The 22,360-nt window shown below is 50.6% G+C and overlaps 1 protein-coding gene across 1 annotated transcript in view; it reads right to left on the minus strand.

Moving 5' to 3' along the window:
- Positions 1-22,360, minus strand: part of LOC308142765 (tight junction protein 2-like) — a 67,756-nt gene that overhangs the window by 40,110 nt on the left and 5,286 nt on the right. The window contains exons 2-7 of the mRNA XM_080513335.1: positions 11,319-11,372; positions 8,327-8,451; positions 7,446-7,548; positions 5,348-5,849; positions 3,166-3,269; positions 2,495-2,648 (exon numbers count right to left, since the gene is read on the minus strand). Of these exons, the coding sequence (XP_080369461.1) occupies positions 2,495-2,648; positions 3,166-3,269; positions 5,348-5,849; positions 7,446-7,548; positions 8,327-8,451; positions 11,319-11,372 (1,042 nt within the window). The remainder of the gene's footprint in view (positions 1-2,494; positions 2,649-3,165; positions 3,270-5,347; positions 5,850-7,445; positions 7,549-8,326; positions 8,452-11,318; positions 11,373-22,360) is intronic.

Raw genomic sequence — 22,360 nt, forward strand, 5'->3', positions numbered from 1 at the left:
ACGGTCACTGCTTTTTGAAAATGTTTCCAAGTGATCGACACGTCCAAATCCCAACCCGTGGCTTCCTGTGACATCAGCGAGTGGACAGGAAGACAACAGCGCCTGATCCAGATGGGACGTTGGGAGAATCACCGTCCCGACAAGGAGAATCTGAGTCCAGCTTTTAAATACTGGAAGAGTCGGGGGCGTTGAAGAACTGCGACGGTTTGGAAGCAGCTCAATGTTTGTGTGACACGGAAAGACGTGGCAGCGAGACACACATCTAGAATCACCACTCCGTTAGGATTCATTGGTTGATTAATTGATTGATTAATTGATTAGAATGTTATGAGAGTGGAGATGGAAGTTGGTACCCACCTTGGGAGCTCACAGACAAACCCTCACCCTGACTGCTGAGTGTGGAGGACAACATTCATTCTGAGGTACTGTCGTCTCGTCAATCACACACTCCAGAGTGAACGTGGATTAAAATCTGTTTATTGTTGAAAATCAGTGTGTAGCAAAAACCGCGTTAGAGAAGTGTGTGAGGCGTGAAAGCGAGTTTCCGTCTTAGTGAGGTTTGTCACACAGCTTAGAGAAAGGCAACATGCGTCTGAGTCTCCAGGCCCTTCTTTTAAAAGAAGGACATTTTATCTGCAAGAGAAAGCACAGACAGACGCAGCGTCTTCAGCCATTACTGGGGTCAAAGGTCACGCCAGCGCTTCGAGTGCACCACATGAGCTCTTCCTGTCAACAGAAGATCTGCAGAGAGCTGCAGCTCTGATCACTCTACTCACTCTCTACACACTCTGCCTCACACTCTACACACTCTGCCTCACACTCTACTCACTCTACTCACTCTCTACACACTCTGCCTCACACTCTACTCACTCTGCCAGTCACTCTGCCTCACACTCTACCTCACACTCTCCTCACTCTGCCTCACACTCTACCTCACACTCTCCTCACTCTGCCTCACACTCTACTCACTCTACCTCACACTCTCCTCACTCTGCCAGTCACTCTGCCTCACACTCTACCTCACACTCTCCTCACTCTGCCTCACACTCTACTCACTCTACCTCACACTCTCCTCACTCTGCCAGTCACTCTGCCTCACACTCTACTCACTCTACCTCACACTCTCCTCACTCTGCCTCACACTCTCCTCACTCTGCCTCACACTCTACTCACTCTGCCTCACACTCTACTCACTCTACCTCACACTCTCCTCACTCTGCCAGTCACTCTACTCACTCTGCCTCACACTCTACCTCACACTCTACTCACTCTGCCTCACACTCCTCTCACGCTCTACCTCACTCTCTACTCACATTCTACTCATTCTGCCTCACACTCTTCTCACACTCTACCCCACTCTCTGCCTCACACTCTACTCACTCTGCCAGTCACTCTGTCTCACAACTCCAACTCACACTAATCACACTGCCTCACACGCTACTCACTCTCCCTCCCCCACTCTGCCTCACACTCTCCTCACTCTACTCACTCTACCTCACACTCTCCTCACACTCTCCTCACTCTGCCAGTCACTCTCCTCACTCTGCCTCACACTCTACCTCACACTCTACTCACACTCTACTCACTCTGCCAGTCACTCTACTCACTCTGCCTCACACTCCTCTCACGCTCTACCTCACTCTCTACTCACATTCTACTCATTCTGCCTCACACTCTTCTCACACTCTACCCCACTCTCTGCTCACTCTGCCAGTCACTCTGTCTCACAACTCCAACTCACACTAATCACACTGCCTCACACTCTACTCACTCTCCCTCCCTCACACTCTTCTCACTCTCCCTCACTCTCTTCTCACTCTGACCCACTCTGCAGCTCAACACCACGACGAACAGGAAATTGGAACACTGCCAATTGAATGAGTAATGAGTCTCTACACTCATTCTTTCACAGGTTTCAGTTCATCATGACATTCCAACACTGTTTATATTTTCTTACTATTATTAACAACAACAACAACAACAATAATAATAATAATAATAAATTAAAATGTTAATTTAAATAACTTTTATTTGAAGGAGCCTTTCCCGACACACAAGGTCACCGTTCATTCATTCATTTACAACAGTGCAACTTTATACCTTCATAAACACAGTAAATGTACACATTTGCACTTTGGAAACATCTAGAATCATCTGACTCGTTTAAATCAAACATAACACACACACACACACACACACACACACACACACACACACACACACACACACACACACACACGTTTATATTTGACCGTTTAGATAACAATTTGCTGTGAGAGTGAAGGCCACGTTAAATAAACTGGTGACAGAGAATAACAGTGGAAACAGGCTCCGTTCATCAACGCTCCGAATGAAGCGCCATCACAGAGGAACAACACACACACACACACACACACACACACACACACACACACACACACACACACACACACAGCATGGCATTAAACTCTCCCGTTGACCTTTGACCTTGCAGTTGAAGCCTGAGGTGACTCACCTTCATTGTCCGAGTCGGAGTCTGCGAGGGGGGGAATGCGGACCAGGACCTGGCGCCGGTCTCTCTGGACCACCAGCTGAAGTTTCCCTCTCGACTTCTCGATGAGCTTCCCCGCATCGTGGAGCGAGAGGTTCTCCGTCACCGTCCCGTTGATCTGCACACGCACACGCACGCACACGCACACGCACACACACACACACACACACACACACACACACACACACACACACACACACACACACACACACACACACACACACACACACACACACCAGGACTGACCAGCTGACCAGCAGACATGAAAAATGACCTGATGCTTTTATTTTGAAGGCATCAGTGGTAGAAGCCATCAGAAAATAAACTGTGAAGTTATTGTAATCTTACACTGAAACAAAATACACTTGCAGAGAGAATCTAGCCAGTCAGTGGAGGAGCAGAGCAGCCGCTCCATCAGTGGCTCCGCCCACAGACTCACTAGGCCCCTCCCCTCAGGACGATGACTCCACCCACCCAGCTAACAGACTTGTTGTTAGGCCTCTTCTCTGAAGAGGACTGCTCCACCCGAGAGTGACACAGTGACCGAGTGACAGTGAAAGGGTGACGGAATGAGAGTGACAGGGTAACGTCGTGACAGGGTGAGAGTGAGAGAGTGACAGTGTGAGAGTGAACACCTTCAGGATGATGTCTCCCTCCTGCAGGTTTCCATCTTTGGCAGCGAGGCCGGAGCTGGTCATCTGTTTGATGAAGATCTGACTGCCCAAACGCAGACCGTACTCTGGAACAAGAACCAGACTGTTATTCCAAGACTCTTCCCCAATGATCTGGCGGCTTAAGAGACCGTCTTCAATCAGAGACCATCTTCAATCACAGACCGTCTTACTGGTGGCTCACGTGAGTCTACATAGTTATGATGCTCAGTCCCTTAAACTTCTCGTGAGCACATGAGGATTTCGAGGAACTGAACAGTCTGACGGTCATCCGGGATTCATTGAACCGTAGTTACCTACCTAACGTTCATTCAATTTTATCCCTCCAGACCGCCAGAGGCGGAGCTTTAACCACTGGATGACATATAACAACAAAGTCCAGAAGAATCACAAACTCAGGAAAATCCACCTCACGACCCAGAAGGGTTCTCTCTCAGAACCGCCTCTCGTTGGTGGGGCACTGCCATATTCACTTAGTAGAACCTTGCAAACTTTACTGGACGCCTCCCAGGATGTTGACATGTTCCTTGTGGAATGACAGTGTACGTCCCTGCAAACTATAGGCGAGCTTAATAACTTCCATGACCCAGTGGAAAGGCATTGTTTAGTGAGAGCCAGACACGCCGCGGCCCGGTATAGCGCACAAACAGGTGATTGAACTTTCGCACACCTGCTGTGGATGATGTGTACACCTCTAGTGCCGGGACAGGACACAGGGGATCAGAGGCCCGCAGACCAAACCAAGCCAACTGGAGCGGTTGAGTACTGCGCGTAGCGGAAAACAGCTTGGGTACAAAAGATGCATCCACCCACAAGGTCACTCCAGGTTCACCAACACGTCTACCCGAGGCCGTGATCAAAAGAAATGCTGTGTAAAGGGAGAGCCACTTCCGGTCTACCTGGTCCAAGGGCTCAAAAAGAGAAACCCGAAGGGCCTCCAGCACTATGGATAGGTCCCATGTTGGAGCCACTGGTTAATTAGGTGGGCGGTGCCTACGAGCACCCTTCAGAAAAGATGTCACACTTTTGTCACGGCCAACCGAAGCACATTTAATGCCAGCATGAGAGCATGAAATGGCAGCAACATAAACCTTTAATTGTGGATGGAGATTGTCCTTGGTTAAGAAACTCCTGTAGGAACTGCAGTATGGAGGAGTCAGGACAGTGGACAGTGTTCAAGCCATGACAACACCAGTGGTCAAACAATTTGGACCTGTTTGTATACAGCCTCCATGTAGCTGGAGGTGCCCGGGCTCAGGGTGCAGAATCCTCCCCTCGAACTGGAGCAGAGGATCCTTCCTGGAGGGGAGATGCCTGGTCGAGCTGCAGCAGAGCCTTGCCCAGCAGCAGAAACCATGTCCCGGCCGTCCAAATTAGGACTACTAGGCTCAACGTGTGCCTTACATGAACTACCCTCAGAAGCGTTAGGAAGATCAGTAAGAACAGTGGAAACATCCAGTAGAGTTGTGGGCAACTGTGTGCCAATGCAAGACATTGCCCATGAAGAAAAACCACTGGGGACCTGGAGGTCGACTTCTGTACTGCCAAAGGTCTGCCAACCCTGGTCTCATGCTGCCGGGTGACGCCTCCCTTCCTCTGGCCACGGTGACTGGCGGGTCAGAAAGTCCGCACGCACATTCTGCAGTCCTGGGATGAGTATGGCTGTTGGTCAGAAATGGCAACCAAGTCCGGGCCGGAGCAGCCACCCCCATTCAGCTCACAGACCTGGTTCCCCCCTGGTGGTTGAAGTGACAACGATACTGGTGTTGCAGGACCTCAAGAATGGAGTGCAGATCGCCCGTTTGTTTGGGGAAACGCCTCAAATAAACCCCCTCCAGGCATATAGGGGGCCCGGGGGTACAGTTTAACACCGATAAAAAGCCAACAAGATATTTTCAAATCAACCTACTCCTTGATGGTACACTGGAGTGGAAGTTAGGGTGGGACCCCGAAGCCCTCCTGGAGAACCAACAGCTGCCACAGCCAGATGTGAATTATGTTGTTGTGAGTGTTGATCCAACAAGATGATGATGGACAGCAATGCAGCGACAAAAAAGACACTTCTCAGTATGTTCACAACGACCAACAGTACCACAGAGGACACGCTGGAAATGAAAAAAAGTCAAGGTGGTTAGTTATTTCTTACCCTCACTGGGTCTGTTCTTCACCAGGAGAACGTTGACAGGTTTCTCCAGAGGCTCCGGTTCTGGTTCTGGTTCATTGAGCTGGCCCCTTGACCGATACCTCCCGGCTCTTCCTCCTCCCCCTTCTCCTCGTTCATACTGCGCCTCCATGTGGTCGTCCCCAGGACTGCGTCCTCGGCTGTGGAACCTCTGACGGGGGCCGCTGGAGTCCCGCTCTCGTCCACTTCGCCCCTCCCGCCTCGCTCTGTCAGGACTGGGCGAGGATCTGTCCTGGCTCCGCCCACGACTCCTCCCTCTCTGGTTGTGGTCTCGCCCTCCCCTGTAGTCCGGGTCCAGGTATGCCTTGTTGTCGGAGGGGGGGTCTCGGCTCTCGTCGCGATACCAGTCGTTGTCGGTGTCGGCGTCGTAGTAGTGGGTGGTTGGGCTGAAGTCGTGGCTGGTCCTGCTGGGAGACGGCGGCTGCTTATGGGAGAGCGACGTCACCTTACGAGGCCGCTTCACCGTCTGAGGATGAAACAAATAATGAAGATAGAAAACAGGAAGTGAAGAAGCGACAGTGATGACAGCGTCTCCAATAGCAACTGAAGAGAAGTGAATGACGGGAACAAGGACTAAAGCAGAACCGTGGAACCGTCAGTACCACATCTACGGATCCACGTTTTTTAATCTCCACCTGATCATCTCCACCTGGACATCCTGATCATCTCCACCTGGTCATCCTGATAACCTTCACCTGGTCATCCTGATCGTCTCCACCTGATCATCTCCACCTGGTCATCCTGATAACCTCCACCTGGTCATCCTGATAACCTCCACCTGGTCATCCTGATCATCTCCATCTGATCATCTCCACCTGATCATCTCCACCTGGTCATCCTGATGATCTCCACCTGGTCATCTCCACCTGGTCATCTCCATCTGGTCATCCTGATCGTCTCCACCTGATCATCTCCACCTGGTCATCCTGATCATCTCCACCTGGTCATCTTCACCTGATCATCTCCACCTAGTCATCCTGATCATCTCCACCTGATCATCTCCACCTAGTCATCCTGATCATCTCCACCTGATCATCTCCAACTGGTCATCTTCACCTGATCATCTCCACCTAGTCATCCTGATCATCTCCACCTGATCATCTCCACCTAGTCATCCTGATCATCTCCACCTGATCATCTCCACCTAGTCATCCTGATCATCTCCACCTGATCATCTCCAACTGGTCATCTCCACCTGCTCATCCTGATTATCTCCACCTGATAATCTCCACCTGGTCATCTCCACCTAGTCATCCTGATCATCTCTACCTGATCATCTCCACCTGGTCATCCTGATCATCTCCACCTGGTCATCCTGATCATCTCCACCTAGTCATCCTGATCATCTCCACCTGATCATCTCCACCTAGTCATCCTGATCATCTCCACCTGATCATCTCCAACTGGTCATCTCCAACTGGTCATCCTGATTATCTCCACCTGATAATCTCCACCTGGTCATCTCCACCTAGTCATCCTGATCATCTCCACCTGATCATCTCCACCTGGTCATCTCCACCTGGTCATCCTGATCATCTCCACCTGGTCATCCTGATCATCTCCACCTAGTCATCCTGATCATCTCCACCTGGTCATCCTGATCATCTCCACCTAGTCATCCTGATCATCTCCACCTGGTCATCCTGATCATCTCCACCTGGTGATCCTGATCATCTCCACCTAGTCATCCTGATCATCTCCACCTGGTCATCCTGATCATCTCCACCTAGTCATCCTGATCATCTCCACCTGATCATCTCCACCTGATCATCTCCACCTGGTCATCCTGATCATCTCCACCTGATCATCTCCACCTGGTCATCCTGATCATCTCCTCCTGATCATCTCCACCTGATCATCTCCACCTGATCATCTCCACCTGATCATCTCCACCTGGTCATCCTGATCATCTCCACCTGATCATCTCCACCTGATCATCTCCACCTGATCATCTCCACCTGATCATCTCCACCTGATCATCTCCACCTAGTCATCCTGATCATCTCCAGCCGACTTACACATGTGAGCACATCTGCTATGTATGTGTGTGTGTGTGTCTTACTATTTTGGCCACTCGTCCACACTTGCGCAGCGACTGCACAGCGAAGGAGTGAGGCACGTTGTCCATGGCGATGGCGTTGACCTGGATGACTCTGTCGTTCTCACTGGACAGGAAACAGGAAACAGGAAATTAAAATGGAACTCAGAGCATCACAACCTCAGTGGAACCTGACCAGAAGTCTTGAGTTCTGGAGGTTCTGAGGGTGGGAGATGGTGATGTGGAATGAAATTCCTATAGCAGTAATCGAGAGGGATGATTTAATCCAACAGAAATGGCCCGGTTCCACGGAGATCCACTTCTCCTGGTTTTATGGTTTACTTAATCCAGGCTGAGGATCTAGTCCAGGCTGAGGATCTAGTCCAGGCTGAGGATCTAGTGCAGACTAAGGATCTAATCCAGGCTAAGGATCTAGTCCAGGATCAGGATATAATCAAGGTTCAGGATATAATCAAGGCTGAGGATCTAGTCCAGGATCAGGATATAATCAAGGTTCAGGACATAATCAAGGCTGAGGATCTTGTCCAGGCTGACAGATAATCTATAAAAACTTCAAACAAATCAGATGTGAAGTCAAAGAAAAGCGCCCCCAGCTGTTATTTTGATTGGAGGAGCAGAGGAGACCCAGTAGAAGCATCAGCACCTCATTGTGCACCCAGAGGAACACTGTGCAATCCTGAGGAACCCTGTGGAACCCCAAGGAAACCTGAGTATCCCAGAGGAACTCCGATGACCTTCGAGGAAACCAGAGAAACCCCGTGGAGCCCCGAGGAATCCCAAGGAACCCAGAGGATCCCTGAGGAACTCCGAGGAACCCAGAGGATCTCCGTGGAACACAGAGGAACCAGGTACTGGGGAGGACCTGGACCTCAAAGGAGACTTACAACAGTAACCCGTCCGCCGGGCCACCCGCCAGCACGTCCGACACGATGATGGACGTCTCGCCACTCTCCACGTTGGGGTTGTCGCGTCCGCCTGACACTGCGATGCCAAAGCCCATCTTGGAGTCCTGCAGGAAGAACCAGCACAGACCAGCTCAGTGAGGGGACCTGGACCCTGAACTACACTGAGGACCAGCTCAGTGAGGGGACCTGGACCCTGAACTACACTGAGGACCAACTCAGTGAGGGGATCTGGACCCTGAACTACACTGAGGACCAGCTCAGTGAGGGGATCTGGACCCTGAACTACACCGAGGACCAGCTCTGACTGGAGTCAGTGTTTGTGCTGCTGCAACATGTTACCACCACACGTTCACTACACCGTCACTACCCGTCAACATCACTACACCGTCACCATCCCTACACCATCACCATCCCTACACCATCACTGCATCGTCACGTCAAGTCACCATCTCTACACCGTCACCATCAATACACCGTCACTGCATCGTCACGTCAATTCACCATCACTACACCGTCACTGCATCGTCACGTCAATTCACCATCACTACACCGTCACCATCACTACACCGTCACTGCATCGTCACGTCAATTCACAATCACTACACCGTGTTGTGATCTACACCGTTCACTGCACCATCATGTCAATTCACCATCTCTACACCGTCACCATCACTACACCGTCACTGCATCGTCACGTCAATTCACCATCTCTACACCGTCACCATCACTACACCGTCACTGCATCGTCACGTCAATTCACCATCACTACACCGTCACCATCACTACACCGTCACTGCATCGTCATGTCAATTCACAATCACTACACCGTGTTGTGATCTACACCGTTCACTGCACCATCATGTCAATTCACCATCTCTACACCGTCACCATCACTACACCGTCACTGCATCGTCACGTCAATTCACCATCTCTACACCGTCACCATCACTACACCGTCACTGCATCGTCACGTCAATTCACCATCACTACACCGTCACCATCACTACACCGTCACTGCATCGTCATGTCAATTCACAATCACTACACCGTGTTGTGATCTACACCGTTCACTGCACCATCATGTCAATTCACCATCTCTACACCGTCACCATCACTACACCGTCACTGCATCGTCACGTCAATTCACCATCACTACACCGTCACCATCACTACACCGTCACTGCATCGTCACGTCAATTCACAATCACTACACCGTCACCATCACTACACCGTCACTGCATCGTCACGTCAATTCACAATCACTACACCGTGTTGTGATCTACACCGTTCACTGCACCATCATGTCAATTCACCATCTCTACACCGTCACCATCACTACACCGTCACTGCATCGTCACGTCAATTCACCATCTCTACACCGTCACCAGCACTACACCGTCACTGCATCGTCACGTCAAGTCACCATCTCTACACCGTCACCATCAATACACCATCACTGCATCGTCACGTCAAGTCACCATCTCTACACCGTCACCATCAATACACCGTCACTGCATCGTCACGTCAATTCACCATCACTACACCGTCACCATCACTACACCGTCACTGCATCGTCACGTCAATTCACCATCACTACACCGTCACCATCACTACACCGTCACTGCATCGTCACGTCAATTCACCATCACTACACCGTCACCATCACTACACCGTCACTGCATCGTCACGTCAATTCACCATCACTACACCGTCACCATCACTACACCGTCACTGCATCGTCACGTCAATTCACAATCACTACACCGTGTTGTGATCTACACCGTTCACTGCACCATCATGTCAATTCACCATCACTACACCGTCACCATCACTACACCGTCACTGCATCGTCACGTCAATTCACCATCACTACACCGTCACCATCACTACGCCGTCACGTCAATTCACAATCACTACACCGTGTAGTGATCTACACCGTTCACTGCACCATCATGTCAATTCACCATCACGACACCATCACTACACCGCCATTGCACCATCATGTCAATTCACCATCATGACACCGTCACTACACTGCCAGGTCAATTCACCATCCCTACACCGTCATCATCACTACACCGTCACTACACGTCATGTCAAGTCACCATCACTACATCATCACTAAACATCACGTCAGTTCACCATCATGACACCGTCACCATCGCTACACTGCCACTACACCGCCATGTCAGTTCGCCATCACTACACCGTCACCATCGCTACACTGCCACTACACCGCCATGTCAGTTCGCCATCACTACACCGTCACCATCGCTACACTGCCACAACACCGTCATGTCAGTTCACCATCACTACACCGTCACCATCGCTACACTGCCACAACACCGTCATGTCAGTTCGCCGTCACTACACCATCACATCACTGCACCGCCACCCTCACTGCACCGTCACCATCACAGCATCTTCACCATGACTACACCGTCACCACCACTACACCATCACAGCACTGTCACCATCACAGTACCGTCAAAATCATTACACCGTCACCATTACTGCACCGTCACCATCACTACACTGTCACCTGCACTACACCATCACAGCACCGTCAGCTTGAGACTTGAGTCATGTTGCTGTATTTATGACTTCATGTTTTCAGTTTTAATATAAATATTTTTATAAATATTTAATATAAATATGAAAATAAGATAAAATGTCTCCAATGTGAGTGCAGGCTGGGGATAATGCTGTCATGATTGGATTAATAGCCAGTAGTCAACAGTCAGTCATGCCCAGTGTGTGCTACAGCCAATCAGAGGATGGGACTTTATTCCACAGCCAATCAGAGTAGAGGAAGGAGGGTTAGTAAGCCAGGAAGGGACGGGGTGGCTTCATGTGGAGTTCATTTATTAATGTGTGAGTTCATTGATGTATTGATCATTGATGTATTGATCATTGATGTATTGATCAGTGGTGTCCAGTGGGGGGGGGGGGGGGGGGGTAATTAACTCACCCGCTGCAGTGTGACGCTGTACTGCTCCCAGACCAGCTCTTCCATCCCCGAGCTCTGCAAGCAAACAGCACAGGGTCATCTCTCCCAGTGAAACACACACACACACACACACACACACACACACACACACACACACACACACACACACACACACACACACACACACACACACACACACACACACACACACACACACACACACACACACACACACACACACAGTCACAATGTGGCCGGGCTGCAGGTCAAAGTTCACAGACTCATTTAGACGATGATGGGTTGAGTTGTTGAGACGAGAAGCTGAGAACACGCACCACCCTGAAAACTGTCAGGATCCAGGTTATCATCCACCTGCTACACCTTCATCCAGCTGCTACACCTTCATCCACTTGCGACACCTTCTACTGTACAGACAGTCTGCTACACCAGTTCATCTATATCCTGGTGATATAAAATGTACAATTCCAAATCACTGACGTAACACTGGCTGAACTCAAAAGGCTTCTACAAGTTCTGTGCTTTTATACTCCGCAGACACAGAATAACAGAACTTTAAATGTGAAAGACTAATTAATCCACTAAATGTTGTGAGATGAAGGTACTAACATTCACAGTCCCAAATGACTTCCTCCTGAAGATGCCAGCGGCCGGAACCACCACGACGTCAAGGGGAGGAGCACTGCTACCCCCAGGACTCGTCTCAACGAGTGACACCTCGTCTGCTTGCCATCACCTGATATTGGACACACCTACGACAAAACCACTGCAGACCTACAGCAATATTTTGAAATATTGTGCTGATTCAGCAGACTGCAGTTAGTATAGGATCAATTCCACAATAACCTGAACATCTCAAACTTCTGAAGTTCAGCACCTTTCAACCACAGCCGTCTCACAAAATCATCCAGTCGGTGTCCCACTGCCACACCCTGAATCATCCAGTCGGTGTCCCACCGCCACACCCTGAATCATCCAGTCGGTGTCCCACCGCCACACCCTGAATCATCCAGTCGGTGTCCCACCGCCACACCCTGAATCATCCAGTCGGTGTCCCACCGCCACACCCTGAATCATCCAGTCGGTGTCCCATCGCCACACCCTGAATCATCCAGTCGGTGTCCCACCGCCACACCCTGAATCATCCAGTCGGTGTCCCACCGCCACACCCTGAATCATCCAGTCGGTGTCCCATCGCCACACCCTGAATCATCCAGTCGGTGTCCCATCGCCACACCCTGAATCATCCAGTCGGTGTCCCACCGCCACACCCTGAATCATCCAGTCGGTGTCCCGTCGCCACACCCTGAATCATCCAGTCGGTGTCCCGTCGCCACACCCTGAATCATCCAGTCGGTGTCCCGTCGCCACACCCTGAATCATCCAGTCGGTGTCCCGTCGCCACACCCTGAATCATCCAGTCGGTGTCCCACCGCCACACCCTGAATCATCCAGTCGGTGTCCCGCCGCCACACCCTGAATCATCCAGTCGGTGTCCCATCGCCACACCCTGAATCATCCAGTCGGTGTCCCGCCGCCACACCCTGAATCATCCAGTCGGTGTCCCACCGCCACACCCTGAATCATCCAGTCGGTGTCCCACCGCCACACCCTGAATCATCCAGTCGGTGTCCCATCGCCACACCCTGAATCATCCAGTCGGTGTCCCACCGCCACACCCTGAATCATCCAGTCGGTGTCCCATCGCCACACCCTGAATCATCCAGTCGGTGTCCCACCGCCACACCCTGAATCATCCAGTCGGTGTCCCACCGCCACACCCTGAATCATCCAGTCGGTGTCCCATCGCCACACCCTGAATCATCCAGTCGGTGTCCCACCGCCACACCCTGAATCATCCAGTCGGTGTCCCACCGCCACACCCTGAATCATCCAGTCGGTGTCCCATCGCCACACCCTGAATCATCCAGTCGGTGTCCCATCGCCACACCCTGAATCATCCAGTCGGTGTCCCATCGCCACACCCTGAATCATCCAGTCGGTGTCCCATCGCCACACCCTGAATCATCCAGTCGGTGTCCCACCGCCACACCCTGAATCATCCAGTCGGTGTCCCATCGCCACACCCTGAATCATCCAGTCGGTGTCCCACCGCCACACCCTGAATCATCCAGTCGGTGTCCCACCGCCACACCCTGAATCATCCAGTCGGTGTCCCACCGCCACACCCTGAATCATCCAGTCGGTGTCCCACCGCCACACCCTGAATCATCCAGTCGGTGTCCCACCGCCACACCCTGAATCATCCAGTCGGTGTCCCATCGCCACACCCTGAATCATCCAGTCGGTGTCCCATCGCCACACCCTGAATCATCCAGTCGGTGTCCCATCGCCACACCCTGAATCATCCAGTCGGTGTCCCATCGCCACACCCTGAATCATCCAGTCGGTGTCCCACCGCCACACCCTGAATCATCCAGTCGGTGTCCCATCGCCACACCCTGAATCATCCAGTCGGTGTCCCACCGCCACACCCTGAATCATCCAGTCGGTGTCCCACCGCCACACCCTGAATCATCCAGTCGGTGTCCCACCGCCACACCCTGAATCATCCAGTCGGTGTCCCACCGCCACACCCTGAATCATCCAGTCGGTGTCCCATCGCCACACACTGAATCATCCAGTCGGTGTCCCACCGCCACACCCTGAATCATCCAGTCGGTGTCCCACCGCCACACCCTGAATCATCCAGTCGGTGTCCCATCGCCACACCCTGAATCATCCAGTCGGTGTCCCACCGCCACACCCTGAATCATCCAGTCGGTGTCCCACCGCCACACCCTGAATCATCCAGCCGGTGTCCCATCGCCACACACTGAATCATCCAGTCGGTGTCCCACCGCCACACCCCTGAATCATCCAGTCGGTGTCCCACCGCCACACCCTGAATCATCCAGTCGGTGTCCCATCGCCACACCCTGAATCATCCAGTCGGTGTCCCACCGCCACACCCTGAATCATCCAGTCGGTGTCCCACCGCCACACCCTGAATCATCCAGTCGGTGTCCCACCGCCACACCCTGAATCATCCAGTCGGTGTCCCACCGCCACACCCTGAATCATCCAGTCGGTGTCCCATCGCCACACCCTGAATCATCCAGTCGGTGTCCCATCGCCACACCCTGAATCATCCAGTCGGTGTCCCACCGCCACACCCTGAATCATCCAGTCGGTGTCCCACCGCCACACCCTGAATCATCCAGTCGGTGTCCCATCCCCACACCCTGAATCATCCAGTCGGTGTCCCACCGCCACACCCTGAATCATCCAGTCGGTGTCCCATCGCCACACCCTGAATCATCCAGTCGGTGTCCCACCGCCACACCCTGAATCATCCAGTCGGTGTCCCACTGCCACACCCTGAATCATCCAGTCGGTGTCCCATCGCCACACCCTGAATCATCCAGTCGGTGTCCCATCCCCACACCCTGAATCATCCAGTCGGTGTCCCACCGCCACACCCTGAATCATCCAGTCGGTGTCCCATCGCCACACCCTGAATCATCCAGTCGGTGTCCCACCGCCACACCCTGAATCATCCAGTCGGTGTCCCACTGCCACACCCTGAATCATCCAGTCGGTGTCCCACCGCCACACCCTGAATCATCCAGTCGGTGTCCCACCGCCACACCCTGAATCATCCAGTCGGTGTCCCACCGCCACACCCTGAATCATCCAGTCGGTGTCCCATCGCCACACCCTGAATCATCCAGTCGGTGTCCCATCGCCACACCCTGAATCATCCAGTCGGTGTCCCACCGCCACACCCTGAATCATCCAGTCGGTGTCCCACCGCCACACCCTGAATCATCCAGTCGGTGTCCCATCCCCACACCCTGAATCATCCAGTCGGTGTCCCACCGCCACACCCTGAATCATCCAGTCGGTGTCCCATCGCCACACCCTGAATCATCCAGTCGGTGTCCCACCGCCACACCCTGAATCATCCAGTCGGTGTCCCACTGCCACACCCTGAATCATCCAGTCGGTGTCCCATCGCCACACCCTGAATCATCCAGTCGGTGTCCCATCCCCACACCCTGAATCATCCAGTCGGTGTCCCACCGCCACACCCTGAATCATCCAGTCGGTGTCCCATCGCCACACCCTGAATCATCCAGTCGGTGTCCCACCGCCACACCCTGAATCATCCAGTCGGTGTCCCACTGCCACACCCTGAATCATCCAGTCGGTGTCCCATCGCCACACCCTGAATCATCCAGTCGGTGTCCCACCGCCACACCCTGAATCATCCAGTCGGTGTCCCATCGCCACACCCTGAATCATCCAGTCGGTGTCCCATCACAGACTTTCTGTCCAACCAGCCAACATAAGAACTCTCTAGAACCTACAAACCACACACAAAATAGAACTTAGCTTGTTTTGCACATTTCTTAACAATTATAAAACATTCTGAGAAGCAGCAGAATCCTTCCATCCATCCATCCATCCATCCATCCATCCATCCATCCATCCATCCATGAACTCCCACCAGTTTCAGAAGACAGGAGTTCCCAGCAGGAGCGTAGAGGACCACCAGACTGCCTTTCAGCTGCTCCGTGTCCAGCCCCCTCAGCTGGATCCGGGCCCCCTCGCCACCACCAGCTCGGCTGCCAGCACCACAGCTGCCACCACTGCTGCCGCCGGTACCTTCCCTGAAGCCCTCTGGGGGGTTACCAGCCTGATGCCAGCCGGGGGAGCGGGCACAGCAGCTGGTCTGCAGCCACTCCAGAGTCATGGCTGAACCCCTCCCTCACTGAACCCCTCCCTCACTGAACCCCTCCCTCACTGAACTCTTGCCTCACTGAACCCCTCCCTCACTGAACCCCTCCCTCACTGAACCCCTCCCCTCACTGAACCCCTCCCCTCACTGAACCCCACCCTCACTGAAGAATCAGTTTGCGTGGTTCAGGCTGCATTGTGGCAATAAAACAAGAATCAAGTTTCCACGAGAGCAAAGCTCAACGTTCCTCAGTGTCCTTCGTCCATCTGGATCATCCTGAGCAGGAAAGGATTAACTTAGTGCTTCGGGGAGGGGGGGCTAAAAATAACCACACACTCACAGTGTCGCCAACCCCCCCCCCCCCCCCCCCCCCTCTTCTTCCTCCTCCTCCTTGGAGTGGTCTGTGTAGGAGATGACAGCCAATGTGTGGAGGACGACATGAATCGAGAGCAACTGGTTCCGGCCTGATTCAACCTTGGTTCAATCCTGGTCAACTCTGGACTGATCCTGGTTCAATCCTTGTCCAATCCTGGTCCAACCCTGGATCAGACATCCGAGTTTGTTGATGTAGTTGGCCACGGTCACCTCAATCACCCAAATGAATCACTAACATCCTACTAAACAACTTGATAACCTGATATCTAATCAGCAAAAGTATCAGCGGGACAAGATCCACCAAAGGCCAAAATGAGGAAGAAACGCCAAAATCTCAAGATAAAAGTGTCTCGGGGGCTTGGAGTTGGATCACGCCAGCAGGAACCACGTCAGTAAGGGCGATCCGGCGAAGTAATCACAGTAAAATTTACCAGTTAAAATGGAACTCAAAGCATCTGAGATCATGCAGAAAATACGCTTCCAAACACCTTCCCTGAACATGTGGTCCACCGGGACCACAACATATACCAGCACTGAGGGATCTGAAGCCACGATGGAGAGATCAGCCTGGAGACGGTGCATGATCTACTGGGGTGGTAGTGGGGTGGCCAGTGGTCCGGTGGGAGAGGCCTGGGGGTCCTGGTGAGAGAGGCCTGGGGGTCTGGTGAGAGGTCTCTCTCTCTCTCTATATATATATATATATATATATACAAGGCTATATATTACAAGGCTTCCTTAGGAACATGCTCCAAAAATCACCAGATTCTGCACTCATCAGGACTGTCATGAACTATAAGAAATTGTAAAAATTACCCCCAAAGTACCAAAATATGCTCTCTAGCGCCACCAAGAAACACTAAAATGACCAATGGCCACTACGGCCCGTAGGAACGTCGTAGAGAGATCAAATCAAAACTCACTCGTTCGTCCCATCAAGATCTAAACATCACGTGCCGATACTTTAATATCTGCCATCAAACAGGAAGTCTACTATAAATACCTTCAACTTTGTTCAATCAAGCTCAAACTTTACATGATGCACTCGAGTCAGATCTGAGCCATCTCACGATAACCTTCGGCCATAGCGCCACCTGCTGGAAACAGGAAGTGGGGTGTATGTGCTTGGATCTGGCTGAAACTTTACATGTTGCTTGAAATTCCACATCTGATTACAGCCAGCAGGCATAGCGCCACCTGCTGGGTAAAGGGCCATGATTGGGCCCGGCCCCGACGGGTCAGGGAGCGAGGTCCCAGCTGAGGCTGCTTGCAGCTTCAATTCCTTGTTTTTCTCAGACTGGTCGCGGTGAGAGGGTGAGGGTGAGGTTGAGACCTCATGCTGGGAGAGGCGGGACGCTCTCAGTGGGACATGTTGGACTAAACAGGATGGGGGAGCTTTGGCCTGCAGGTCAGCAGCTGTCCTCAGGAGGGGACGGTCTGCTGACGACAGGCTCCACCCACCAACGGCGGAGGAGGAGCAGAAGTCTCCCTACAGGGTGGAAGTCACTTCACCTGTTCAAGTCCAAGCTTTGGTTCAGATTGCACATGTCAAGACAAGAACAGGACGAGCTGAAAAGGTTTGGGTATGAAATTCTCTTTCAGCTCTTGTAAGAATAGTTAAAAGGGGCTCAGTAGGGGGGAGGGGGGGGCTTAGTATTGATCTCACCAATTACTGTTCAACACCAGTGACAATAAATCAAACTAATCAGCATCATTTCATGTCCGAGACTTGGGGCGACTTCTTAAATCACCTCCAGTTCAGTGATTGGCTGAAAGTCAGTTGTGGTTTGTTCTGGCGTGTTTCTACCAGGTGTTGAGATGAACACAACAAGCGGCGAGCCTCCGATGATTAGCTCTGTCACGTCTCTTCTAATTTACCGGTTTGAAAGAAGAAATTTGGCTGAAAAGCTGCAGGTCAGGTTTGAGTTTCTACATTAAAGTTACTCTTCAAGTCACACAAACAGAAATGTATTGAGAACTTATCAAATGTGTTCATGTTTGTTAGCGTTTCTGTGTACTGTTCCACCCAGTGTGACTGCGGTCCTGTCCTGGGAGGTACAGCCTGCTGAACTCTCCTCTGGCCTCCAGGGAACTCAGGGAACTGGCCAGTGTCGTGGCCGAACGGATTTCATACAACGAAGCGTGAAACTTCACCAACTTCACAGGAATGCCTTCACCAAAAACAACACGAAGTCCTTCTGCCATATAACACCCATGCGCATTATTGATTAGTAAGGTTAAGTTAAAGTACATGACAGGTAAAGCAGAAACCTGAAAGCCGTTCTTACATTAAAGCATATCAGCAGAACGTTATAACAACTGTAAAGTTAATTTAGTTAAGTGATTTGAAACGTTTCATTTGGTGAAATAAATTAACGTACTTAACATAGTTTTGTTTACTTCGGTTTTTTGCTTTTTTTTTTATCTCTTACTCAAGCAGCAGGATGTGCAGCGTCTCTGGACGCAGCACCGTGACCAAAGAGCAGCATAATATCCAGTGGAATAATATTAAGGCAGAAGGTTTCACTTTAAAAGTTCCCTGACGACTGATTGAGAAAGTGAAAGTCAATAGCTTTACTTTGAAAAGCCAAATATTATGACCACAGTAGTGATTCTGCGGTAAAACAAGTTGCCATGTTGGCTGACCAGGAGCCGCCATAATGCTAAAACTGGAGGAAATACTGGTAAAATATTAATTTATACTCTTTCTCTGACTCTCCTGTGTGTGTGTGTGTGTGTGTGTGTGTGTGTGTGTGTGTGTGTGTGTGTGTGTGTGTGTGTGTGTGTGTGTGTGTGTGTGTATTACAGTATATTATTGCCACTTTGTTCATGTAATAAGTTCACAACTTTGTTTCTAGAAATATTAAAATCCTCAAAGTGTTGGACCTTATGTTAGATGTTTATTAATTTATTTATTTATGTTTTTATTATTTTGATGATCTTGGAGAGAAACAGTTTCACCAAAAGCTAAAAGCTCGTTATAAAAAATGGTATTTTAATTTAAATATAGTCTCTGTGTTGAGTCGATATTAATTCTGTGGTTTTCCCTGAATAAATATCATTACAAGCTTGAGTCTTAAGGAGAAAAACAATGTGATTAATCGCAATTAATTACAGAAAATTGACGACACTAGTATATATACATCCTCGCAATATTATCAAAACCTTTACTCACTTATTTTGCCACTCAAAGGTCTGGAAACAAACCAGAAGACGTAGAAAGGCCATGAACATGCAAGCTAATGAAGCTGGAAGGACTTGCAGCCTTGGTTGAGTCTACAAGTCTGTCTGCTCAACTGCTGCCTGACAAGACAGACCTGGGGGAATTGTGCCCCCAAGAGGCTAGATCAAATACATGAACAGTTACAACACATTAGAAATGTTTAGATGTGTTTATATGTATTAATGACTGAAAATCTAAGGGCTGAAAAAAAGTTTTTTGTACCCTTGTATTTCAAGTTTCTTTCAAATCATTTTGAAATACTTTGAAAGATGGACTGACGTGTTGTTTGAAAATATACCTGATATACCTTTTGTTTTCCCTAAACTCACTCCCTGACTGCCACTTCCAGTAAACCAGGACCAAAACACTCCCAGAGAGTGACTGGGAATTCTTCACATTTTTATTTGACATAATTTGGGAAAGTGAAGGAATTTTAGTTTGTGCGGGTGATTTTGAATACAATTGTAAAACACACTGTGGGTCTCCATAGTGCTAAAAAAACAAAAAACACCAGTCAGAAGACCTGAACTGATGAAGAGACTGCAATGTTTGAATCACATGTATTTGAAAGACTTCACTTCACTCACCAAGTGCACTCTAGATTAGATGACTTCCTGTTGAGCATTACAAATTAGATGACTTCCTGTTGAGCATTACAGATTAGATTACTTCCCGTTGAGCATTACAGATAGACACAGAGTGAAGGAATGTTCAATAGGAACATCAGATATCTCCAACTGTAACAATTTGCTTAAACATACGTCTAAATACCAGACCAAGGAATACGTTGTGGAGACTAAATGTGCATGTTAGGTAGGTATGCAGCTGGCGGTGTGTGATACACATCGTCTGTGCTATCATCAAATGTTGTGACGACGTGTACTTTTACAGAATCGAGTACTACAGTGTCTTGAAAAGAAAAACTAAAGTCACACAGACGGCAATGAAGCAGTGCATGAGGTGCCTCAGGAGCCAATCGGTGGGCAGGATTCAGTCACGTGGTGATGACGTGTTCTCCCACAAGCGGTGGAGGCGGCAAAACACACAATGAGTCCGAGTCTGGCATGGAGGAATCTGAATATGTTCAGCAAGTACTGCTAATCTATCGTTTATTGTGGAATATTCTGCACACAGGGTTCTGTGTGTGTGTGTGTGTGTGTGTGTGTGTGTGTGTGTGTGTGTGTGTGTGTGTGTGTGTGTGTGTGTGTGTGTGTGTGTGTGTGTGTGTGTGTGTGTGTGTGTGTGTGTGTGTGTGTGTGTGTGTGTGTGTGTGTGTGTGTGTGTTTCACTGGGAGAGATGACCCTGTGCTGTTTGCTTGATGTCACAGTAGCTCCATTGTGGTCTCTTGTTGAATGTTGAGTTGTAACTGAACAGTTACTGTAATGGAAGCTTCATGTGCTGCAGACACACACACACACACACCCACACACACACACACACACACCCACACACACACACACAGGAACCGGTTCCAGCCAGCACTGAGCTGTAGCTCTGTGTTCAAACAAACAAACACACAGTGTGTGTGTTGGAGTCAAAGAGAGAGAGAGAGACAGAGAGAGACAGAGAGAGAGAGTAGCATTTGGTCACGCACAGGAGAAAATGGAATTCAGCTCTTATGGTACATTTCATGGTGGCACGGTGGTGACATGGTGGTGATACAGTGGTGATACGGTGGTGACATGGTGGTGATACAGTGGTGACATGGTGGTGAGGTTACGGTGGTGACACGGTGGTGGCACGGTGGTGATACGGTGGTGACATGGTGGTGAGGTTACGGTGGTGACACGGTGGTGGCACGGTGGTGATACGGTGGTGACATGGTGGTGAGGTTACGGTGGTGACACGGTGGTGACACGGTGGTGACATGGTGGTGATACAGTGGTGACATGGTGGTGAGGTTACGGTGGTGATACGGTGGTGAGGTTACAGTGGTGATACGGTGGTGAGGTTACGGTGGTGACACGGTGGTGAGGTTACGGTGGTGACACGGTGGTGAGGTTACGGTGGTGACACGTGGTGACATGGTGGTGAGGTTACGGTGGTGACACGGTGGTGACATGGTGGTGAGGTTACGGTGGTGACACGGTGGTGATACGGTGGTGACATGATGGTGACACGGTGGTGATATAGTGGTGACATGGTGGTGATACAGTGGTGACATGATGGTGACACGGTGGTGATATAGTGGTGATATAGTGGTGACATGGTGGTGATACAGTGGTGACATGATGGTGACACGGTGGTGATATAGTGGTGACACGGTGGTGATACGGTGGTGACATGATGGTGACACGGTGGTGATATAGTGGTGACACGGTGGTGATACAGTGGTGACATGATGGTGACACGGTGGTGATATAGTGGTGACACGGTGGTGATACGATGGTGACACGGTGGTGATATAGTGGTGATATAGTGGTGACACGGTGGTGATACAGTGGTGACATGATGGTGACACGGTGGTGATATAGTGGTGACATGGTGGTGATACAGTGGTGATATAGTGGTGACATGGTGGTGATATAGTGATGACATGGTGGTGATATAGTGGTGACATGGTGGTGATACAGTGGTGATATAGTGGTGACATGGTGGTGATATAGTGATGACATGGTGGTGATATAGTGGTGACATGGTGGTGATACAGTGGTGATATGATGGTGACACGGTGGTGATATAGTGGTGACATGGTGGTGATACAG

Source organism: Blennius ocellaris (genome assembly GCF_963422515.1).
Source record: "Blennius ocellaris genome assembly, chromosome: 17".
NCBI classification, from domain to species: Eukaryota; Metazoa; Chordata; class Actinopteri; order Blenniiformes; family Blenniidae; genus Blennius; species Blennius ocellaris.